The sequence below is a fragment of the Athene cunicularia genome (assembly GCF_003259725.1).
Source record: "Athene cunicularia isolate RWA chromosome 3 unlocalized genomic scaffold, athCun1 chr3_part1, whole genome shotgun sequence".
Lineage (NCBI taxonomy): Eukaryota > Metazoa > Chordata > Aves > Strigiformes > Strigidae > Athene > Athene cunicularia.
This window is the reverse complement of record NW_020799097.1, coordinates 72,751,262-72,774,718: the sequence shown is the minus strand read 5'-3', so window position 1 is coordinate 72,774,718 and position 23,457 is coordinate 72,751,262. Positions and strand designations below refer to the sequence as shown.

General features: G+C 38.5%; 1 protein-coding gene across 1 annotated transcript in view; it reads right to left on the bottom strand.

The window, feature by feature from the left end:
* Positions 1-1,505: 1,505 nt before the first annotated feature.
* Positions 1,506-23,457, bottom strand: part of EPM2A (EPM2A, laforin glucan phosphatase) — a 42,216-nt gene continuing 20,264 nt past the window's right edge. The window contains exons 4-5 of the mRNA XM_026845142.1: positions 5,123-5,364; positions 1,506-3,411 (exon numbers count right to left, since the gene is read on the bottom strand). Coding sequence (XP_026700943.1) covers positions 3,131-3,411; positions 5,123-5,364 — 523 coding nt within the window. The 3' untranslated portion in view covers positions 1,506-3,130. The remainder of the gene's footprint in view (positions 3,412-5,122; positions 5,365-23,457) is intronic.

Sequence of the window (23,457 nt, the reverse complement as noted above, 5' to 3'; positions counted from 1 at the left end):
ACCAAAGTATTTCTACCTGGTGCCTGTTATTGTGTATTAGTTGGGCTTCTTGGGCCCACATTAAAATAACTGTTACTGTTTATCTGTTTCTAATTCTTTTTATGGGAACTGTTTTTCTCTAAATTTTGTAGCACTGTTATGACTAAAGTAGCAAGGAAATATACAAGTATATAAACAACTGTCTTCATCCTTTCATATAAATTGCATCAAGAGGCTAGTCTGTGGAAAGAGCTAACGATCCAGTCAGCATAAAAACATATTACAAATTGGAATTCTAATAGATAATCTCTAGATGCAGATTTATCATGTAATTATACAGTTGGAGAAATGGAATATTTTTATATGATTGCTTTTTCTGTTGCTGTAGCCTCTTGCAATGATCTCTTTAGCATTTAAATTCCTACTTGCATTCAACAGACAAGGCTTTGAATGAATGTTACTCAACAGGGTGGTCTTCAATAAGGATGATGGAAAGGTGGCGATGAGAAAAAAAAAAAGTATGCTACAAACAGGTGAAAAGGGACTGAAAGCTGTGGGACCTCTTTGCATTCTTTGTTAACATGATGTTGGCAAGTTGTTTTCACGCAGTTCATTGGCTAATGCAATCTCTATATGATATAGTCCCCAGCAGTTCAGCAGACAAGCAAACTGAAATGACAATAAGCAATGAATCAACAATCCCTTGTCGAAATGACAATAAACAGCGAATTAAAAACCCCTTGCTAGGGTTTCTCTGAATCTGTGGCTTCTGTACCACTTGAATTCCTGCCTTAAAAATGAAGCATCAGTCTGCTTCTAATAACAATAAAATCAGAATAAGGAAATAGCTGATACAGCATGGCTATACATACTTAGTCATATACTTACCTCTTTGTGCCATGTTATGCACTGTTCAGTCCCAAGAGCCCCAAAAGAGAAATATAGCTAGCTGTGAAACAAGAACCAAACCCACAAGTACCTGTCCCAACATAGTTGCATCTGATGTCAGAAATGCTTGGAAACACATTTTAAGCTTGTGGTTTCAAATATATCTCAACAGAAATGTAAAACTCACTTGAGTTTTACTCTCTACTTCTTATGCCATCCTCCTCCTCTCAGCACTTGATTTTGAGAGGCACATGGTAGCAAAAGCTCATAATTTTTACTTTAAACTCAGTCAAAACAAGGTAACTCCTGGGCACTCAGGTGTAGCTCTGCAAATTTGCATGACAGCCAAAGAGCCATACAGCAGCACTGACACAGTCCTTCTGCTCTCTACATCAGGCTAGGAGAAGAAATCCCTTATTTTGTCTTTTGAGGTAGCAGAGGTGCTGTACACATCTTTGCTGTGCTGTTTTTTGAGATTTCCTCCTCAACAGCCCACCGAAACTGACACAGCACAGTAAACAAGAAATGGTCTGTTATCATTAAAGTGGCTGGTCCCACTTCTATATAGAAATATCAGTCATGACCCTTTTTGCTACTCATGAAATTGGGAGCCAAAGACATATGACAAAATGGGCTGCTGGAATTGTCATTGTGTTTTTATTTAATAGACAACTTTTCTCATCCATTTTCTAAACAGGCAGTGTTATTTCAAAATATCAGAAGCAAAAACCACACATACAGAATAACTTAAATAAACATTTTTCCCTTTTGAAGATGATTGAAGTATAGGATAAATAAAATGTTATTCTCGACATTCTCCATATCAGTTCATATCTAATAATTTCTCCATTAAGTGTTCAGACAATCCATATATATCAGCTAAACCACTCTGGCACTGACTGGGTCTTCAGAGGAACAAGTTGGCAGAAAAAAAGAGATTTCACTAAAGAATAAACCTACAGAAATTAGATTTCATCATGTTTATGCATCCTTAATCCTTTGTTCTTTAGGAAATGCCTTTTCTCCCTTCTCTCTTGGACTTAACCTACAGCAAATTGATTTTACCTGAGCAGTACTGAAAGCTCTTGGTGCCACTGCTTAGTTTTGCTAAAGGACTAAGCCACCCTGGAAAACATTAGGGATCATCCATGAAGCCAACTTCAGCCTACTGACGTTAAGCTCCTGAGAAACACTTCTCAGAGTTGCTCTTTGCTCCTAGAGAGGAATGTATTCACTTAATTCACCCCGGAGATAGTCCAGCATTAGCTTCAACAGGCTAAATCTAGCATCTGTGAACATCCACACACTGTTTGCACAAGAAAAGACTTTTGCTACAGTGAAGAAATTAATCTAGGTCAACAACACAGAGACTGTGGTGTCAATCATGTGCTGAGATTTATTACACAGTTCCTACTGGCCCTGTTTTAGCCCAGTGGTTACTGCTTAGATTGACCTGGCACCTAGGGAGCCCACTGTACAGCACTGTATGGTCCAGAAGACCAAAATGTATCTTTGATTAGAGATCTCACACATAGGATAATGTAATAAATAGTAGTCCTTCCCTGCAACAGAGTAAAGCTGCATTAAGTGGATCTGTTTCCTCTCTTCATGACACATCCCCGCTAACGCCAGTGTCATAAAAGAACCTAGCTGTAACTCATAATATTTAGCATTAACTAGATAGGCAAAGAGAGCAAATCTTAGTTCACTGCATTAGACATTAGCTTTTTGTTTAAGAAACTGAGCTGAAAAATCACTTCCCTTCTGGTCTTTTTCACTAATACCACCTGTCTACAAAATTACTAGAAAACACTTCAATAATGTATACTCCACCTAAAATAACTGAGAAGCTTTAAAGATGATCAGCTCCATCCTAACCTGAACCTTAATCCAGTCAACCTTTGCATAACCTTTTTTTCTGAGAATACCTCCTTCTTCTTCTTATATTGCCAACTACATTTCACTTCATGTCTACCCTAAAACCTCAGCTCCTGTAGGCAAGTAGTTAAAAGAAAATCTTAGTTTCACTTTGCAGAGTTTCCAGGTCTCATACTTGCAGCAAAAGGCCTGAAAACATGAAAAATATCAGCTTAAAGAAAGCAAATAAAAAATCCTCAAAGGCACTTTTTAAACAAAATTCTCATTACTTTTACGACAAGTTTATAATCTGAAGAGGAGAGGCAATCATCTGATTCATGATTTCTAAATCCTTGGGGTGCAAATGTAAGGATTCGTCTTCACCTTCCTTTACCTCTTCTGCTTTTTACTCTTGTATTTTGCATGAGGAATGAAGATGTCCAAATTTCTGGTAGAAATCATCTTCAGCACGATTCAGAGCTTCCTCGTCTATGTAGACAGCTGGTCTCCGGGAAGCCAAAAAGTACTGCACTTTCCGTACGCTCCATCCCATCACGTATTTCAGCCAGCCACTGACAGCAGCTGTAGACCTGCCAACGCCAGCATTGCAGTGAACATAGACAGTGTGTCCATTCTCCAGCAGCCCATGCAAGAGGCAGACAGCTTGTGGTAACATCTGTATTCTTCCTGAGGTTAAAAACAAGGGATGTTAACTTGCATTTGAGAAAGCTAGGTTCACGGTTGAGATTATGTCTCTACAGCCTGATATACTGTGAATCATAACGGCAAACCTGACATATTTGGGGTTGGTTTTGTTTTGTTTTTTTTTTTAAATGACCTTCTATTCTAACTTTGTCTTTTCCTGCAACATAAAGTCAGATCACACAAAGTCTGTAAAATGCCTGAATTCATCTCTAAATATACATTCTGAGTAACATTGGATGTGTGTGGCATATTCATTTTCACAGAGACTGAGACAAGGCGGCAAATTACATCAAACAGCGTATCTTACGTAGCATTACAGTTAGCAAGCCAAAAATGAAATGTTTTCTAGTACCAGAGGTTTGTGAAGCTACCTATGTGTAGGGGGAGGCGCTCGGAAGATCTCGCGATGTACAGGAAAAACAGAGGCACATGAAAAGATCTCGTAATGCACGGAAAGAACAGGGAACTAAAGATCTCACGAGGTACAGAAAGGGGTATATAAAGCAATTGCGCAGTTAATAAATCAAATAGATAGCATCCACCATACTGGTGTTTGTGCTCTCTTTTCCCACGGAGGTTAACCTCCTGCAAGGGTTAGCTGTGATCTGAGCGCCGCACTCCTGTGGCTTAGCAGATGGAAAAAAACAGCTAATGCCTTACCACAACACCTAGGTATTGCTGCTTTCCAAAACATCGTAATGAAGGCCGTTATGTCAATAATAAGTGAGGGAGGGAGAGTAGAAGAGGATTTTCCTGTAGAACTTAATACTGCTACGCTATAATTGTGTACTAAGCATATGGTTAAACAACACAGAATATGCTTTCTCAAACCCAAAGTGATGAATATACCATATTTCCTGACACCTTTCTTCCTGTTACCCCAGGAACTGAATCTGCAAACATTGCAGCCTAACTTTTCCTCATGGCACAGACAAGCACTGAAATTAAGACTTTTCAAATCCCCATTTTAAGGTCTCCTGTCTTCCCTGATGTCCTGTTACTGATATGACAGTTCTCTATTTGTGGTAGCAGTACTTCACTCTGTTGAAAGCATTCTCTTCTGCTGGTAGACTACTCACTTGAAAACACACACACTAACCTATTGGTGGGAAACAAGATTTTAAACTGAGCATTCCAACAGAGAAATTAAAAATAATAATTTATGTTACAACATCAGGTGCTATAGGAATTCTAAATTAATTACAAATAATTATAAAAATGACGCTACAGAGATTCATCGGACTGGGATGCTATAGTTAAAAAAAACTATTTGTTGGGGGAAGGGAATAGCAGGAACAGACATACAGCACTGTCTCTCCATTTTTAACCAGCAAGGATGGCAAGCCGTCCTGCTGTACAAGCTTGCAGTCTTCCATCTACACAGCACATTTTCATTATATGGACTGAATTCAAGCTGAAAGCAAAACCAGTCAAGCAGTTATCAATGTCAGATGGCTTTAAACTCAAATTCACATATGCTGCCAGACACAAAGTATTTTAGATGGCCTCTCGGCCTACAGGAAAATATGAATAATTTGTTAGAGACAACACACAGAGAAATTATACCTTGTGTGTCAGCTATATTTTTATGCAAAATTTACACAGGAAAAAAAAAAAAGACATTAAAGTGTCAGATTAGTAACTCATGGGGTTTGTTACTATTAATTTACTGCAAGAGTGGCCTGAGCATTACCTTCAGTGCTCATGTCTGGGGTTGGCATCCAGACATAAGCAATACCTTCCTCTTTATACAGTTTCATGAGGATTTCAGGGCTCATAGGTTCCGGGTAGCGGTTGCAGCCCCAGGAATTTTGAACGATATCCCATTCGGTCTGGAAGTTCATCACAGCTGTAACACCCAGCTCGTGCTTCAGCTTGACGGTCACATGCTCCAGCTGCCGAGGGCAACTTCCCAACCAGATGTTTGGCAGAATTCTAGCATTGAGAAAACATTGCAATGGGATTGATTAAAATACCTTAACAAGGAAACTGCCAAGTTCAGCAGCGTTCCAGCTTCAAACCTGTTTAGCATCACCGCACGAACACTGCTAAGTGCAGCCTTTTCATGTCATGCAGTAAGCAGCTTTTTATTTCATTACAGTTGAGTTGGTAATGTTTGAGGCTGGGGACCAAGTTCCTAACCTACCACAAAGAGACAGACGGTCTGAGAAAAAGTTCAGAGCATAATTAGTGGCACAGGTCTCTGAGGCATCCATCAGTAAGCTTGCAGTAGAAGCTTACTAACATCACAGATTAGAATAAGAAAACTCTGAAGATTCATGCATTTGAACAAAAAAAAGAGACCTAAAAGATTCACAACTGAGATCTGAATTACTTTAGTAATAAGCCAAACACATAGAACTCTTCCAGCTTTGTAATTACCACTATAATGAGGAAAGTAGACAAAAAAAAACCCCTTAAACTACCCTCTGTGAGGAAACTCAAAAATGAATGAATAATTATCTTCTCATTTGTCTCTGCAGAATTGCAACACATGTCTAGCTTCCCTCAAGGCATGAAGAACCAGAAATTTTGCAAGAAAACTCAAGAGATATGTGTAGGATGGATAAACATCCACATTTCTGGTACTTATTTAAATCAAAGACTTCTACGGTTTTCCCATTGTTAACTATCACAAAACTATTGCACGTTTCAACAGAATTTGACACAACTGAATATTAAGAGGCTTGTTTTCAAATAAGGATTTTTAATCTGAACATGCAATTAAACTGATGGTATCTACAATGGATTATTTACATGCACAAATTATTAGTGATTGGCTTTATTTTTTTTGTTTGCATAAACTTCTATTTTGAACATACAATCCATAAACTACACAAAATATCCCTGCAGCTGAGCATACAACTTTGCAAACGTTAACTGCAAAAAATTAAGCCAGTCTACAAGAAAGGCAAGATCCTCAAAAATAAAATGTCTGCCATGCATTTCTTAGTCTTTTCCAATTTTAATCTCAGAGACAAATAAGAAAAACTTTATTCAGGAGCAGTTACTCCTATAAGCAGCCCTTCAATCATCAGGTAGCTATTTGCATTCCACTATCACAGTAATAAGCGCTTACTAGCATTTAATGAAGACCTTAGGACAATGGTTAAATCCTGCTATGTTACTACTGAAAGACTGTCAAAAAGAAAATTTCAAATCCAGAAAGCACTTATTGTTTCCTGTATTTCGGCTGCATCCACAGTGAGTTACACACCAGCCACACAAACACAGTCTTTGGCTTTAACAGCCCCTGTTTCAGCAAGACAACATACTTGATCTCAGTATAGGGTAACTGAGTCCAATTTAGACAAACATGTTACGTAGCAAATAACCATTTCAACCGTGTTTCAAAATCAGGATCGTTTGAAGAGATTTTACTTAGTTGTTGTTTCACATCAATGTTCTGGTCTAGATTGTGGTGAGAATATCTCCAACTGCTAACAGAAAATGCTTTTGTTCCTAAGCAGCAAGCAAGCTTTGCCCCAAAATTTCAGAAATTAAGATTGAACTTGTTTTCTTTGTTTCTTTTCTCACAGTCCTGAACTCTACCTTTATAAAGGAGAGAAGCCATGGAAAGAAAGAAGTTCTAATACACAGGTTTGGGATTTCTTAAGCTACAAATTCAATTCAGTTCATATATTAAGAAATATCAATACTCAGTCAACAGTGGACTCCACAGCAACCTGAAGGAAATGCAATAAAGCCCAATTGTGTATTACCATTATGTTCAAGGTACAATCCCACATACTGGTACAGGAAGGGAGCCTCTCAAAATTGCTGAAAACCAGTATAACCAGCTTGAGCATTCCCACTGACCAGGCTAGCGAAGGTCCACTGCAACAATTGCCTCAGTGTCCTTCTTCCCATGTGCCAGCCCCACAGCAAACCCCAACCTGAAAGAGTGATCACTGTCAGGCTTCTGCCACAGGAATCCACTGCAAGGATTAGAGCATTTCAAGGTGGCAAATGGAAGTTAAAGTGCCCTAACAGACACTGATGAATGGCTGGACATGAGTAATGCCCACAAAACTCCACAGCCAGGAAAGAAAAATGGCAATATCACTAAAACCTTGTGATAATATGAGGATATTCTTTCAAGAACAAGAACATTTGTATCCTTCCTTCAGAGGCTTTCTTGGAGACTCATACATATGTAATTCTCTTGATATTTTGGGAAATATCTAATAAAATAAGATACCTTGACAGGAGAGCCAAAGTGTGTTTTCTAGTATCCGATTGAATCAGAAGTGACTAAAATGTTCCTGAGATAAATAAAATCCTGTGTAGTACTCTTGCTTACAGATAAATCAATGCTTCATAAATTTTCTCCCCAGTGATCATTAAGTGACAAACATCACAGTGGTGCTATCTGCAAGACAACTGGGATATAAACCATTTGATTTTTTTGTTCCTGTAGCCTAAAGGGTCTTGTCCATGACAAGACTTCCTGTACTGCACAATAATAATTGCATTTACTGAACAATCTGATGGGTTTACCAAGTTTTTATCACTGTCTTTCCCTGTAATTAGCCAAACTAGTGGTTGCACTCAGAGAATTGCCAAAACCAATGTATTTAAGACAGCCAATTCTTGTGAATTATTTTTCAGGTCCTAAAGTTTAGCATTTGTGAAGATCAATATGCAGTCTTGACCTTGGTCTTCAAGCCCCTTATTTACCCACCTCAAAATAACCGTAAAGTCTGGGTCTTGCTGGACAAAGCTCAACCAGTCCTTTCCCAGGAAAACAGTCCATACAAAAAACAGTACTGCAGAGCTGTCCTATTGGTCAATTTATGTAAAGGTTCTGGGATAATCCTACTGCATAGTACCTGTATTTCCATTTGGCTTTATCTGGTTCATCACATGACTTTGTCTTACATCAGAAGGAAAGAATGAAAGGGTCACTGCACATGCGAGTACAGAAACTGGTGAAAAGTTTAGCAGCTACATTTTACACACTGATTTTTGACAGCCCTACTGAGGGCTTAATTACACTGAGGAACAGGGAAATTAACATATTTAAGCAATAACATGGCAATTTCATTTTTTTACATCTCTTTCCTTAATAATATGACTTTTAGTTTTCCTTTTCCAGTGCGGCCTTGCCACTGTACTTCAGTAAGTAACTAGATTTTAGCCACAAGAGTATTTGGCATGGGAAAGAGACCTCTTTTACTTTCCCCACTCAGCTGTCATGCAATAGTGCTCTGAGCTCTCCAACAGCTGTTGCCTTCTAGCTCTCACATGGTTGCTTTCCAGCAGCAGATTAAGTGATCCCTATGTATAGTTCAAAAAACATCTAGGGATTATGTGTGATCGATAAACCTATAATCTTTTCATCCATTAATCCTTGTCATATTCCTCAAATATCACAACAGGATGTTGTTTTGACAAAATTCTACATAGAATTCTGTTTTAATATAGAAATAGCACTTTGTCATTGCACATGTTAACTCTCTATGTTACTAAGCATAGTAAACCATGCTTGGTCCCAGAAGACATGGTCAATTCAGTCAGAGGCAGCTTCTCAATGAAGAAATCACCTAGAGTAGCATAAAAAATATTCAATTACCTTCTGAGATTAAGATTTGTAGACTGTCTAAAAGCCCTTTATTTAAACTACTTTCTGTAAAGTTACTTTTAGCCTGCCCTACACTGCATTTCTCCACCAGTAATATGGCAATAATATTTACCGACCTTAAGAGGACTTTTAGGGATTAAATGAAGGAATGAATATCAGAAGCTTGAATCTGTAGTATCAAGGACTAAATGTAAGTCAGGTATCTGCTCAGTTTATTGATTTACAGAGCCCAGACTGAAGGCTGACATGTTAAAAATCTGCTTTTTGACTTGTAAACTGAGAAAACCAACATTAATTTATCATTACCGGGGAATAAACATGGAACACTATGAAATCACTTGTACAATTATTTTCCATCTGTCAGCATATTTAAATTATTTTTAATGATGCAGATATATATTGCACTTGGTTGCTTCCCCCCAGGACCCTGCACAGCCTAGATTAAATTATAACAATTCACTATGAATGCATCTGAAACAACAAATGCATTAATCAATGCAAATAGTCTTCCCATCGTTAAGGAGAAAATGAGTCTGAGGCAATCAAAGATTAGGATTCCAACACTTTTTTTTTTTTTTTTTTTTTTTTTTTTTTTTGTAATTTTCAGGCCAGAGGAAATGTCCCCAAAGCATGATGTGCTGTACCTTTCAGTCTTGGACCACCACAGACAGTACAAAACCAACCCAGCAACTGTAGCTGCAGGGATTTGATTCACGGTGGGGGTGACCTGCCCTAGGTGAAGATAGCAGGTTACTGCAGCAGGCAGTCATGTCCTCCTCCACGACAGAGACTTCTATGCTGCTTCTTAAGCAGCTCCTGTGTTACTTTTGTTGATAATGGTTTAAGGCAAATGGGCACCAAAATAAAATTTCCTTAAAATGCTGAGCTGTAAAGTGGGATGACTCAGGTACAGTTTGCAGATCTGTTCAATCATCAGTATACTCTGAGCAGCCATTTTATAATCACTCCTAAGGAGTCACAGTTCTTACAGGAAAGAGTAGGATTCAAGCCTTTGGGGAACACATTTCATCAGAACATCTACAATATTTCAGATGTCCTTTTATCCCTACAGTTGTCAGCTTTAATTAAGAAAGAGGACTTTGCCAAACTAAGGAAAAACACTAAAGTATTTTTCATTGGTTGCTGGCAATGGAGTGATCCATCAACCATACCATTTGTTTATATCGGTAATATTTTTGACCAAGGTCCAGCGTATTATTTTAAATGAAAAGTGATGGATTGATATATCCTTCAGCACCAGGTCAAGATGAAGCCTGATGTTAAAGATTGCAATTCACTTCAGTTGTCTGCACCAGTCTTCCTCAGATCCCACTAAGCATCTGATGACAGCAAGAGCATTAATGTATACATACAAAAAGACAGCAATTTAGCTGAAACAACAAACAAAATAATGATTAAATCAGCTGTTTCCTCCCCTAAGGCTTTTATTTCCTACAGGTGTAACATGCAACTACAGCTACATGTAACTTCGAGCAAAAACTTGTTCTGCATTCCCAGAAGAGCAACATGTATAATTCAGTCAATTTACCCCCAGCATTTTATGATGCTTGTATGCATATGGAGTGGTTTTTGTACTGATGTAGTGCTATTACCCTGACACCACTACAAGCAAGCAGCCCAAGGGGAATGTAGGCTTGAAGTACTACTCAGAGATGTTTTTTGCAGCACTGTAACTACTGGAGACTGCTTCCAACTACATTCCTATTTCCTGCCCTGATGGCACTGGCATAGGAACTGCTTCAGAATTTTTTTATAAGGTTGATTTTTAATGGAAAATTATGATCTGTCTGAACCAAAAGCTTGCATTGAAACTTTCTACTTTTAACCAAGTTTAAACTAGTTCAAAGACCAAATGTCTGATGAGAAATAAAGGGAGACAGAGGGATGTAAAAAACTCCAACATTTCTTTTGACACAAAAGAGATTTCCAAAAGTATTGTTTATATTGCATATTCAAAATGAGAATACAGGAGATTCTACCAGCTGTAGCTGGGATGCTCTTTCATCTGTTCTCTACCCTCTGCCTTTAAATGGTGGTACCACTGGATTATGATGACCCAGAACTATCATCCTGTATGTACTCCATCTTTTGCCACTGGCATCCTTTTAACAACATTTGCAACTTATTCTTAGGTACATGCGTGCCTTCCTTGAAGTACCAAGTTAGACATCTCTCTTTTCTCCTGAAACTGTGACCTAAGAGAACTTGTTAGAAATCAGATGAGGTTTCTGTACCTATGTCAGAGCAATCTAGAAACATTACTTAGATTGCTATCTGATGTCCTCAAATGCATTTACAAACAGAGGAAGATTTTCAAATGACCAAATTCTGCTCTCCAGTGGAAGATCTGAACACTTTCAAATATTGCTTGATATGTACAAAGCACACAGATGACTATCCTCACCTTCAGAAATATTTTCCTAACATCCAATATGAATAGTGCAGTCACAGGTTGCAGTGACACCTTCTTGACTTCATAATGGACACAAAGAACAGATTATTCCCTTCCACTCCGCAAAATCCTTTTACTTATCAGAAAATTACTAGCACACACCTACACAGCCTTGTATTCTACACACACACACACACACACACACACTTACTTGTCATATGTTCAAAGCATCTGATGATTCTTGTTTGCCTTTGGATTCTCCAGATGGTCAACATCTTTCTTAAGATGTTATGCCCAGTACTGGAAAGATGTCTTAACATTTCTGAGAAGAACTGAAAATTAGTAACTTCTTGTGCCACAAAGGCACAAAAATCCCTTTTCAGAGCTCCCTCACTGTCCTTTTACAGCATGAGATTTCACCTATATTCAACATGGAATTCTGTTTTCAAGTTATAATCTCTTACAAGAGATGAGCCTACTCAAGGGAAGAGTGTGATCTGCCCAAACCAGAATTATTTAAGACTGTATTAGCTACAACAGCCAGTGGTATCAAATAAAACTAAATGAACAAAGGGGCAGATAAGATTCAGAGTTGAAAAATGCATCCCAGTAACACATCTTGGAATAAATAATCTCAGCCACTCACACACATCACTGGGTTTTAAGCTAAATATAATCAGTTATAAAGGGAAACAGTACATGCTTGCAGTGATGCTTGGTGAAAGTGTTGCTTTACAGAGGTCAAAGTGGTAATATTAGCCTGTACAAAGAAGTGAATTGAAAATAAAAGTAAATTTATAGTAACCTTCTAAAAATCAATGATCCCACTCTATGCACTCAGACTCTGAACTTTCTATTAACTATTCTATTGTATCAAAAAAGATAAAAATTAAAATATTCAGAATACAATAGATGCTAGATATTTCTTGTGAAAATACTTTCATATCAGGGCAGACTATGATTTCAGCATTTTTAAGAGGAAATTTGATGACTGCTTAAAGATAAAATATGAGAGGGATAAATCAACTGGCTCTATCTACATAAAAGAGGTAAAGAACTTCAAATTTTATATAGTTTCACCTACAAAGCAACTATCAAGAGATGAGAAAAATGGCATAATTTTAAATTTATTATTATTATTATTATTATTATTATTATTATTATTATTATTATTATTATTATTATTATTATTATTGCTTCTTCCTCCAAAATATGGACAACATAGGCAGATATGAAAACAGAGAAGTCCCTGGTTTGGTTTTGTGCAAGAATTCTGCTTTCATTACATTCTTTTAAAATAAAGAACAGAGAGATCTTTCAGAAAAAATGCCTACTTGCCCATGAAATAATAACGTAGAACTAAGGCATTAAAACACTGACATTTCATTGCACAGCACATGTGGGTAAATGGCTGTGGTCTTAATCCCTTCTCCTGCTAACTTACTAACTGATAAAGTCTTCTTGCAGAAGACAAGTTGATGGAGGCTTTGTGATGAAAGACTTGATTTAACACAGTCTGATGCACTCAATTGCCGAGCACACAGACAAGCACCACTGGTCAGAGTAGGAGAGCAAGGTTTGATCATACTATGGTCTAACTCACAGAACACCGAGATCGAATAGCCAGGCTTAATAAGATCACTCTTATCAATAAATATGGAATAAATGGCCACAACCTTAGCAGAAGTCATCAGAGAAAAGCACTGATTAATGATAAAATTATATCCTACTGAAATGACACAGCTGCAGACTTTGTATAAACTACTTATATTTTTGAACAAAAAATTGCTTTTACCTAAATGTCAAATGTAGAAGAAGCACAAGTCATTGCTTATACATTTGTTTTGCTTTACCACTGAAGAGTGCAGTTTACTCTGAAGTTAAGAATTCTATCTCAGGGCTTTAAGTGAGGAGAATTAAATAGACTGCAACGTAGTTCCAAGGTGTTTTTTTTCTTCTTATTTGGCACTGTGATGAAAAGTAATTAAGCTCTGGCAAATTTTCTTCTTAGATGTAATTTGGACTACTTATCTAGCCTCTCACTTGGGAGCAAACTTGGCAACTAAAAAGAAACACCTGCTTTTATCACTTTAGAACAACACTTTGTCAGCTTAGCAATATGCAAAGTTTCTCAAGCCCTTGAATTCTGAGTGTTATGCTTAATAGTATCTTATTTATGCCATGTTCACAAATTTATGCATGAACGTGACATCAAACTACCTCATTTGCTGATATGTAGAGCAAATAAGCCATTAAGGTTTGACCTCAAGCTTACATTGTGCTAAAATGAAAACAAGTAAGAAAAATATCAAACCTGTAACTAAAATATAAGGTTACCCAGACATTCAGCTACAAAGCAGTTCCAGTGGTACACTGCCATCAGGTTCTGTTGTCCTAGACTTCCACAGCATCAGACTGATGGCACAAAAGGGCTTGATTGTCATCCCCTCTTCACCCACCAATCTGCATTTCCAGCAGGTGGTATGGTGCGCTCTTTGAGTTATGAGAGAGGAAGCAAGCATGCTAATGCCTAAGCACAGCACAGCACTGCTTTTCTTCTCATTCATAACCTTCTGGTGGACTCTGCACCAGGGATACAGGATAAGAAGGATCCACATGTGTAGAATTAAAGTCAATCACTTAATAGAAGTTTAGTGTAGATAGATCCACAAAGCTTTATGTTTATGGCCCATTTTTCCCTTCCAGAGCAATCTCAAACATTCCCCTTCAAGGAACATAAGAGCTTTATTAGAAGAAATTCACTAAAACATCTCATAAGGACAGCTGCAAAGATCAAGGGCATTTCTAACATCCTGCCACAGCAGGGAAAGTATTTGATGAAAACACATAGACAACTGGGAAGTAAACCACGTCCCACACTGCAAAAATTACAATAATGGATATAAGCAGTAGCACTATGCCTGAGAGTCAAAAATAATCCTTTTATTGTATTCGGTACTCGCAGACTGTCATCAGGAGGAACGGGAAGAAGGAAGAGAAACCCCTGAAGAGCCCAGAAGAGAGTATCAGAACAATCAGAGATCTAGAAGACAGGTTTTCAGAGAAAAGGCTGAAAGAACTGAGGGTTAATATCAAAATGAAAAAACTGAGATGTTCCAACCTCAATCACTCCGTGATTCTGGGAAAAAGGAAAGGAGTTTCCAAGCATGCAAGAGATGGCTATAAAGGGGCAGGATACTAATTTGTTCTCCAAGTCTGCTATGGAAAGGACAAGAAGAAATGAACTTAAATTGCAGTAGGAAAACTTAAATTGAGATTATGAAAGCTAATGGTAGGAATAGTGAGGTAATTGAATGGAAGAATAACAGGGCTGTAGAGTCTCATCACTGAGATGAGATCATATTTAGGATCAGGCTGGACAAACCTGGAATGATTTAAATGTAATTGAGACTACGTTAGAGCAAGTAAATGGACTGGATGCTTTCTGAGGTCTCTTTGAGCCTATGATCTATGATACTATAATTATAAACTTTAATTTCCATCTCTGGGATCACTACCTATATCAATTTATCAAGCTCCATCTTGAAATAATTTAGGTTCCTTCTCCTCCCTGCCCTATTTGAAAGGTCATGCCAGAATTCAGACATCATTCCTTTGAAGTCAGAAATCTTGTTCTATTTTACACTCTAAATTCATTCAGAAGCAATTAATATCCATTTGATCTTAAATCAGGTTCAATTTCAATAATTCTTCTTCCTCCTCTGTACTAATTCCTGAATGTCTTTTACAAATAGTAATACATCCTCTTTCTCAGTCTTCATTTAACTGCTGTCTATCTCAGACACCAGAAGTAGTCAAGCTATGGTAGCAAAAAGTTCCTTGCAAGCCAATTTATTTTGCTCCAACTCCAGTGTCATAAAAGCTACATGGACTGTGGAAAATGCCCTCATTCATTTCAAGTTGGCTCAGGCATCTCTGCTTTTCCCTGCAGTTTGTGATGAAGGCATATCTTCTGTCAGGGAACCCCTGACACAGAAACAAAAAAGACTGTTAACATCATTTTGTCTCTTAAATGGGTTTCCAAAACCAAATTTGCTATTCCCATTCCTCCCATGATGTAAAGTTCTCCTAACAAGAAACCTTGGGGATTTTTCTTGTGGGATGTCTACTGACCACAAAGTTCCTGTGAAGAAGGCAACACAAAAGAGGCAGTGTATCCCCATTAACAGGGACTGCACCATTACCTCAAAGGTCAATTACTGATAGATGAGATATACCAGCCTGATACAGCTGGTCTTCTTCCATGCCAGGAACATGTTCCAGACTGTTCCTCCTTGGGAAATGGAAGTGCAAAAGGAATTGTAAATCATCTTTGTTTTTCTGACCCAACAACAGATCAAATTTATCTAATTTTGTCCCTAGAATAATTGCGCATGCTCCAATAAATTCAGTGGAATTACTCTCATTGAGCTTGCAGTACATTTGAATCTACACAGGGAAAAAAAACCACTATGAACTCTTCTCCTCCCTCATTCACCTCACTCCACTAAAAAGTTCAAAGCCAATGAACTTATATATTTATTTTTTTTTTTAATATAATCTATTTTATCTCTACACTAGATATGATCTAAAATAACTTGGTCACACAAGACTTTACGTACATGACCAAAACTAAATTGTGGAAGATAAAATTTATCCTCCCTGTATTCAAAGTGAAATATCTTATGTCATACTTCACTACATATTTCTACTGTGAAGATAAGAAAGTAATCATCCATCATCACACCCATGCCTTGTAGGACTTCAACAGACTTTATTTTCAAACATACACACAAGGTTTTGACTGATGCTCAAGGAGCACACAGCATGCAGTAGAAAGCAGGATTTGCCTGTGTAGGGAATGACTCTTTTTGTACTTTCATTTGTATAAACATTATCTGAAACAAATGATGTGCCAGTTATGAAAATACAGCCAGAGAAGAGAATCAGGTTCCAAGGCTTGTACCGAACAACTTGGAAAGGACTCCTTCATTGGCTTGTGAGGACTAATACTTAAATACTCCAATTATAGAATCCTGTCTCATGCAACCATGGTTGCCAATGGTTACTTCCTACATATGTCTCCGTTAGGTTGCCAACATTCCCATTTGTTTTGAATTAGAACAAATACTCAGAAACACAAGAACAACAGGCTGCTAAACTAAGCCAGATCGTAATGAGCCATGAATCTCTTGGCATTAGGAATGAGAATTTCTAATGTTAATGCTTAGCAATGGGAATGATGCCGCTGCTGGCACCTTTAAGTTAAAGCATCTTAACAAAATTGACTTAAACTGCTACAGATATACTTTAAGTTAGTCCCTGAGAAATTTCAGGCTTCACTGGTAAAAATACATTTTGCCTTTTTTCAGAGTTTACTTACTAGCAGCTGCTTAGAAATCTAGCCTGCAAAAATAGTAAAAGATAAGTCCACTTTTCAAAATGCAGCATTTCAGATCCAATGGAAATGCTTTCCAGTGTTTCAGAAACAAGCAGATATCCATGAAAATTAAATAATTGCAAAACAATTATTACAAGGTGGCCTCACAGCATATGCACACATACAAAATGCTGGAATTCCCTCAGAACGGCGTCAGAGAAAGAAGCACATCCATCCCTTGTGGTACCACTCAAATTCAACAGTCTTGACAGGGTCTATATCTGTGTTCATTCCAGTTATGATATTTATCCAGAATTTTAAAGAGGGATGGACACATTTCAGAGTACCACAGGCTTGGGGACAACATCTTAGAAATATTGAGAAAAAATGAATCAATGCATGACCACAGTCAGCTACATAAATATCTAAAATAACGTGTTCCCACAACAAACTCAAATCAAAGGGACAACAGCTGCCTGGTGCTACCATAATAAAATTGTCAGAAAACTTCATTTTAGCTAACATACCTGGTTACTAGATTATAAACATCAAATTAATAACCCTGGTGGATGGGTTGCCAATCTTGAATGCTGAGGCTGAGATTGTAATGGAGCTACTGAGAGGCCCCAGAAGGCCCTATGTAAATCTTCTTAACACAAAACAGCAAAGTATAGTGGGATCTCTTAAAGACGTCTTGGATGTCAAAAGGGAAAAAATAATTTGACTTAAATTTAATGAACGAGCAATGCTGCAGGTTTTATTGGTGTCAAAGACTGACAAGAATTACCAAGGGTTGTCAATCTTTTTTTACTCCCCCTTTTTTTCTTTTTTTTTTCTCCCCAATTTCTTTCTTTTCCTAGTAATATCATTTCACCTGCTTGGAAACTGACATTGCAGGGATTTGAACAAATGTAATAATCTACTGTTACTGAATTTTACATAAATGTGTTTACATTCTTGTCTGAAGCTTGACTTTGTGAATTTGTAAAACAAATTCATATAGATAATAGATACCCTTAGTACCTAGACCGCAAATACATTTGAGAAGCTTTTTCCTCCTTTCATCTCACAGTATTACAGGAAGCTGAGCAATTCAGTCTTCTGCAGCAAAAGCAGCAGTTAATGCTGTATTTAGGAATGGTCTCTGCACAGCCAAACCTTCAAGCTGGCAGCTTGACTGCAGAAAGAAGGAACACTGAAGAAATTATTGTATTAGGGAAGCTGCGTATTCTCCTTATCAGATCTTCACCTTGGGAAAGTGAAAGCGTTGGATATAACTGTTCTGAAGAGTTTTAAAAAGGCAGTCTTGGAGAAGCTAGATAAACTAAAAAAATAATTAAAAAAAAAAAAAGGCTCTGTAAGCCCACCAACATCTGCACATACATACTAGTACCTAGCATCCAGTCCCTGAACTGAAAGACAGAGCCACGAAGAGTCTTGCTGGTGGCCCACAGTGGGAGCGAGGGAGGGAGGGAGGCAGGCAGGCAGGCAGGCAGGCAGGCAGGCAGGCAGGCTTCTACTTCATTATTGATTTTATTTATATTCCACATTTTCCTGTCCCTGTATTAAAACTGAAATACATATTTCCCCTTCTTCCTCTTATCGCATGCATAAAATCCCACTTTTTTCTATTATGAGGTATTTTCATATCAAAGAAAAAAGAAGTTTCATTTAAACTTACAAACCATGGTGTTTATTGAACCAATAAAGAGGAAATCCATGTTTCTTATAACATGGAAAAGTCTATGACATTTGACTCAATTTTTATCATAGTTCACAAGAGGACATGCATTAAACTTCTGAACAATTGCAGGGATTATGTACCTGACTCCCTGAAATTTAATTTCCCAAAGTACAAGTCTTAAAGGAGGGAACAAGAGATTTTCAGTTCAGACTCTTAATATGTTCCCTGGGAAGACAAACACAGTTCATGTCTTTGGTTTTTGTTTTTTCTTGCAGAGAAAATAATATATACCGGAAAATACAGCAGTAGTTTGATAATATCTATCTACTTTTGGGAAATAAAATACTCATGTTTCTGAGACAAAATTCAAAGACACTAGAGCTACATTAAGTTTCCTTTTCTAATAAATCATTTTTTATCCTTTAAATAGGATTCTCCATATTTTTACATGGAGGATCTTTTTTGAAATTATCCTGTACATATCTAGAGCATTTCAGAATGAAAACTTGCATTTATACCTATCAACATTTATAAAAATTATTGAGAATAGGGTAGAATTCATAACAATTGCTTCAGCTTGATACTGGTTTAAGTATTTTTTTACACTCTTCCCATTTCATTTGAGTTGAAACAACCATGCAGCTGTTTATTTCAGATTTTTCTTACAGGTTACCTGTTTCAGAAATACAGTATACACTGAGCAAGCAAACACCAAACCAGCTGGCGGCAATAAACTATCTGATGGTGTCACCTTTCACATTTGGGGACTGAAAACTTTCTCATTTTGATGCTTTTTTTTCTGTAAGAGTCAGCTGCAGGCTGACTGGGCTAACCTGCCCTAGTAGATGTGCCTGTGAAAAACGACAGGAAGGGTAGACAGAGTGGGTCTACACTTCAAACGCAAGTTCCTGGTCCAACAGTTGTAAATTATGGAGTTCTCTTAGTCAAATTCTTCTGATAACAACCAAATACCTGAATTGATTCCCCCCGGTAAACTAAACAGCAATAAGGTTGAGTACAAAATCTCTGCTTTTGAAAAAGAGCTTCTGCTATCTTTAGATAAACTATATTAAGGTGCCCAGTGATTACAGGGCACCTAATAAATGCATGTAAAAGCTAAGAGGAAATAAATATCTACGAGACAACTGGAACATCATCCTTGGTGAAAGAGTGATGCTGCGCCTTCCACATCATCCCGGCTGTGAGTTAAATTGCCCAGGATTTCACAATCTCAGTCAATTTCATTCACAGCCAGCAACACCGGCAAATTGCTTTCCAATGGAGACAGAACTTTACTCCCTCGCTGATGACCTGAATGTTAAAGAGTAAAGAGGCAGGAAAAAGGACTGAAGACCTCCAGAAGAAATACAGACAAGTTACAGGGATGCCCAGTAAAACAGAAAGGGAAATTCAAAGCAACAATATTTTTTGCTCCCTAACAGTGATATCCCAGATAAAATTCATATTTACTAGACTATCAACAATTGCTTGTTATATCCCACAGAGAAAAACAGAAAAAATTAGTACGTTTACTCCTCAAGGTTTTTTTCATGGAGGATTCCCAGTCTTCCACTGGTTTTTGCTCCCAGAATGACACATAACTGTAAGTTTTTCTTAAGAAATAAGGAAATCATTTTGTGCAGCAACATACCTATGAAAAGATCAATTTTAAAGAGCAACAGTAGTGTTAAGTAAATATTGCCCGTTACCAGCCATCTGATGAAAAGTGTTCATCTTGCCATCAACAGCCAGTCTCTGCTTGCTGCCATTTTATTGATTAAATACTCATTCCTAAAAAATCATCCCCTAAATAAATAATTCTCAATCAAATGCAAATTTCATATGCCACATATGAATGGCAGAATGGTAAAGAAAAATCCAGAAAAAAAAGGCCAGATAAAACGCACAAGACTATCCAGACAGCACGCTAAGCTCCCTTTTAGCTTACTGTATCTGGTTGCCTGCTCCCTGATTGGAAATTACTTGGTTTAATTACTATCTCTTTCTAGTTGAACACTCATTTCAGGTTTTCTTCTAAAGCACCTTGCAAGCCACCAGTTCCTGGTACGTGAATAGAAGCTGGTTGCTGCCACGAAGCACCAGCCAGTCTTTGCAGCTCGCTCTCCCTCTGCCATCTCACAGCACTTGATCCAATTCAGCTATACACATTCTGCCAGGTTTTTAAAATTATTTCCAAAATTTTTTTTAATTTTCCCAATTCAGCCATGCTCAATGTACTTCATATGTATCATTTATACATATAAATTATTCGTTTCCCAGAGAATGACACATCTAATAATTGCTGCCTTGCAGAGCTTTGTGCCAATGTGGCGTTACAAGCACCGGGACTCTTGCTGTGGTCCCATTCCTCCTCCTGTGTCCACACACATGCTGCCAGTCCGGCAGTGGCACTGTGCAGACCCCATAAAGCCCAGTCCAGCCCTGCAACAGACAAAACCATATTAACTTCTGGGATGGACGTTCATTAAGAGCTTTGTTGCTGCAAAAGCTCACTTTTGTCTAGGCAGCATTACTGTTTAGAGGTTTTAGCAACACTGCCAGGAAGCTATTGCATATCCATACCACTTCCCTCACCATCAGAGTTTAGGGAAGCCAACTGGTTCTTCCTCAGCTGACCCAAAGGCCCTGACATTACATTCGAATATGATTCAGACTGTGATTAGGGGAGAAAAACCTTTTTCAGATGTGTAACATCCAGATGATTTCCTTTATCCTTCTTCGCAGGGACAGGGAACAGAAGGAACTTCACAACCCTGCTTTCCTTCATAATAAGTATAACAAAGGCAAACAATATGTAATTAAGGTGCCATGGAAGCCATTTCTTTCTAGTACAGATGAGTGCTAGGCATTACTCTGGGGGATTCAGTAATTTCCAAAATGTGAAAATATTCTGTGTTTCATTAGAAATACATAATTTTTCATCAAAAGTAAAACCCACCTCAAGCAGATCAACACTCCCATTCAGCTTGGTGTCATCTGCTCGAGGGCAGGGAGGCTCTGCAGAGAGACCTGGACAGGCTGGAGCCATGGGCTGAGGCCAACTGGAGGAGTTTCCATAAGGCCAAATGCCGGGGGCTGCCCTTGGGCCACAACAGCCCCCAGCAGCGCTACAGGCTTGGAGAGGAGTGGCTGGAGAGCTGCCAGTCAGAGAGGGACCTGGGGGTGTGATTGACAGCCGGCTGAACAGGAGCCAGCAGTGTGCCCAGGGGGCCAAGAAGGCCAATGGCATCCTGGCTTGTGTCAGCAATAGCGTGGCCAGCAGGGACAGGGAAGGGATCTGACCCCTGTACTGGGCACTGTGAGGCCGCCCCTCGATTCCTGTGTTCAGTTTTGGGCCCCTCACTACAAAAAGGACATTGAATGACTCGAGCGTGTCCAGAGAAGGGCAACGGAGCTGGTGCAGGGTCTGGAGCACAGGTCGTACGGGGAGCGGCTGAGGGAACTGGGGGTGTTTAGTCTGGAGAAGAGGAGGCTGAGGGGAGACCTCATCGCCCTCTACAGCTCCCTGAAAGGAGGTTGCAGAGAGCTGGGGATGAGTCTCTTCAACCAAGTAATAAGCGATAGGACAAGAGGGAATGTCCTCAAATTGCACCATGGAAGGTTTAGACTGGATATTAGGAAGCATTTCTTTCCAGAAGGGGTTGTTAGGTGTTGGAATGGGCTGCCCAGGGAGGTGGTGGAGTCCCCATCCCTGGAGGTGTTCAAGAGTCGGGTCGACAGCGCTGAGGGATCTGGTGTAGTTGGGAACTGTCAGTGTTAGGTTAACGGGTGGACTGGATGATCTTCAAGGTCTTTTCCAACCTAGACAATTCTGTGAACACTCCCACCCAACTTGGTGTCATCTGCAAACTTACTGAGGGTGCACTCGATTCCCTCATCTAGGTCATCAGTAAAGATGTTAAACAGGAGTGGCCCCAACACCGAGCCCTGGGGGACACCACTCGTGACCGGCCACCAACATATCAGTGTGATTTGCCCTTATTGACTACCAAGAATGATTCTAATTGCTCTGTAACCTTAAGCAATGTAAAATTCCACATTAAATCACTTCTAAAATGTTATGCTTTTTAGACTATATATATAAACAGTTCAAAATCATTAATTTATCAATAATGCTGACAACATACATAGTGGCTTTAAAAAAAAGAGAATAAAGCACTTCCAAAAAGCCGCTGAATATTAAAGAAGCCTGCCATTTAAAAAATTGCTGACATAAAAATATTAATAGTTCACAACTTTTCTAGTTTTCAGTCTAGTTTGCTGCCAAAATCATTCCCTCCCCCAATTTTATAATATTTACAGAGATAATTTACCATTCATCTGCCATTACTTCAACAACATCATCCCAATGTAGAGAGTATTTTGTGTCCCTCAGCCACTACAGTACACATACTGGCTAGTAGCCATTCATCAGATTTATCACACCAGTCACTGTAGGAAGAAATAGTACTGGGAATTCACACACTGATGACAGTTATGTAAAAATCTTTAATCTAAAAGCTCCATGACTTTTTCCTCTAGGAAAATATACATCACCCATTTAAATGCCAGATTTTGCTTGTTACTATGGCACTCACAAGAAATGTGATTAGAAATGGGTAGCTGAGATCCAGGAGTTCCCATTTCAAGTGCCCAGGTGGCGGGTCACGGTGAGGGAACCAGGGATGTGCTGACAACAGCTATTTGCTAATATTCAGAAAAACTAAAAGTGAAAAATTAGTTTCCTCAGTCCAGTTAATCCACAGTACTATGCAGGTACCACAGTTTATAACTGCACCACTGGCACATCCTAACTGTATTTCTGTGCACAGTTCATGGAACTGGGATTTGTAGCTAACTCTCTGATAGTCTCTTAGGTTAGCCCAGCCAGGTGTCATCCTGCCCATGCAAAATCACAAAACTTGGAAAAGCAGGATCTGTTTTCAAGTTTTTAGCCATTGTTGGGG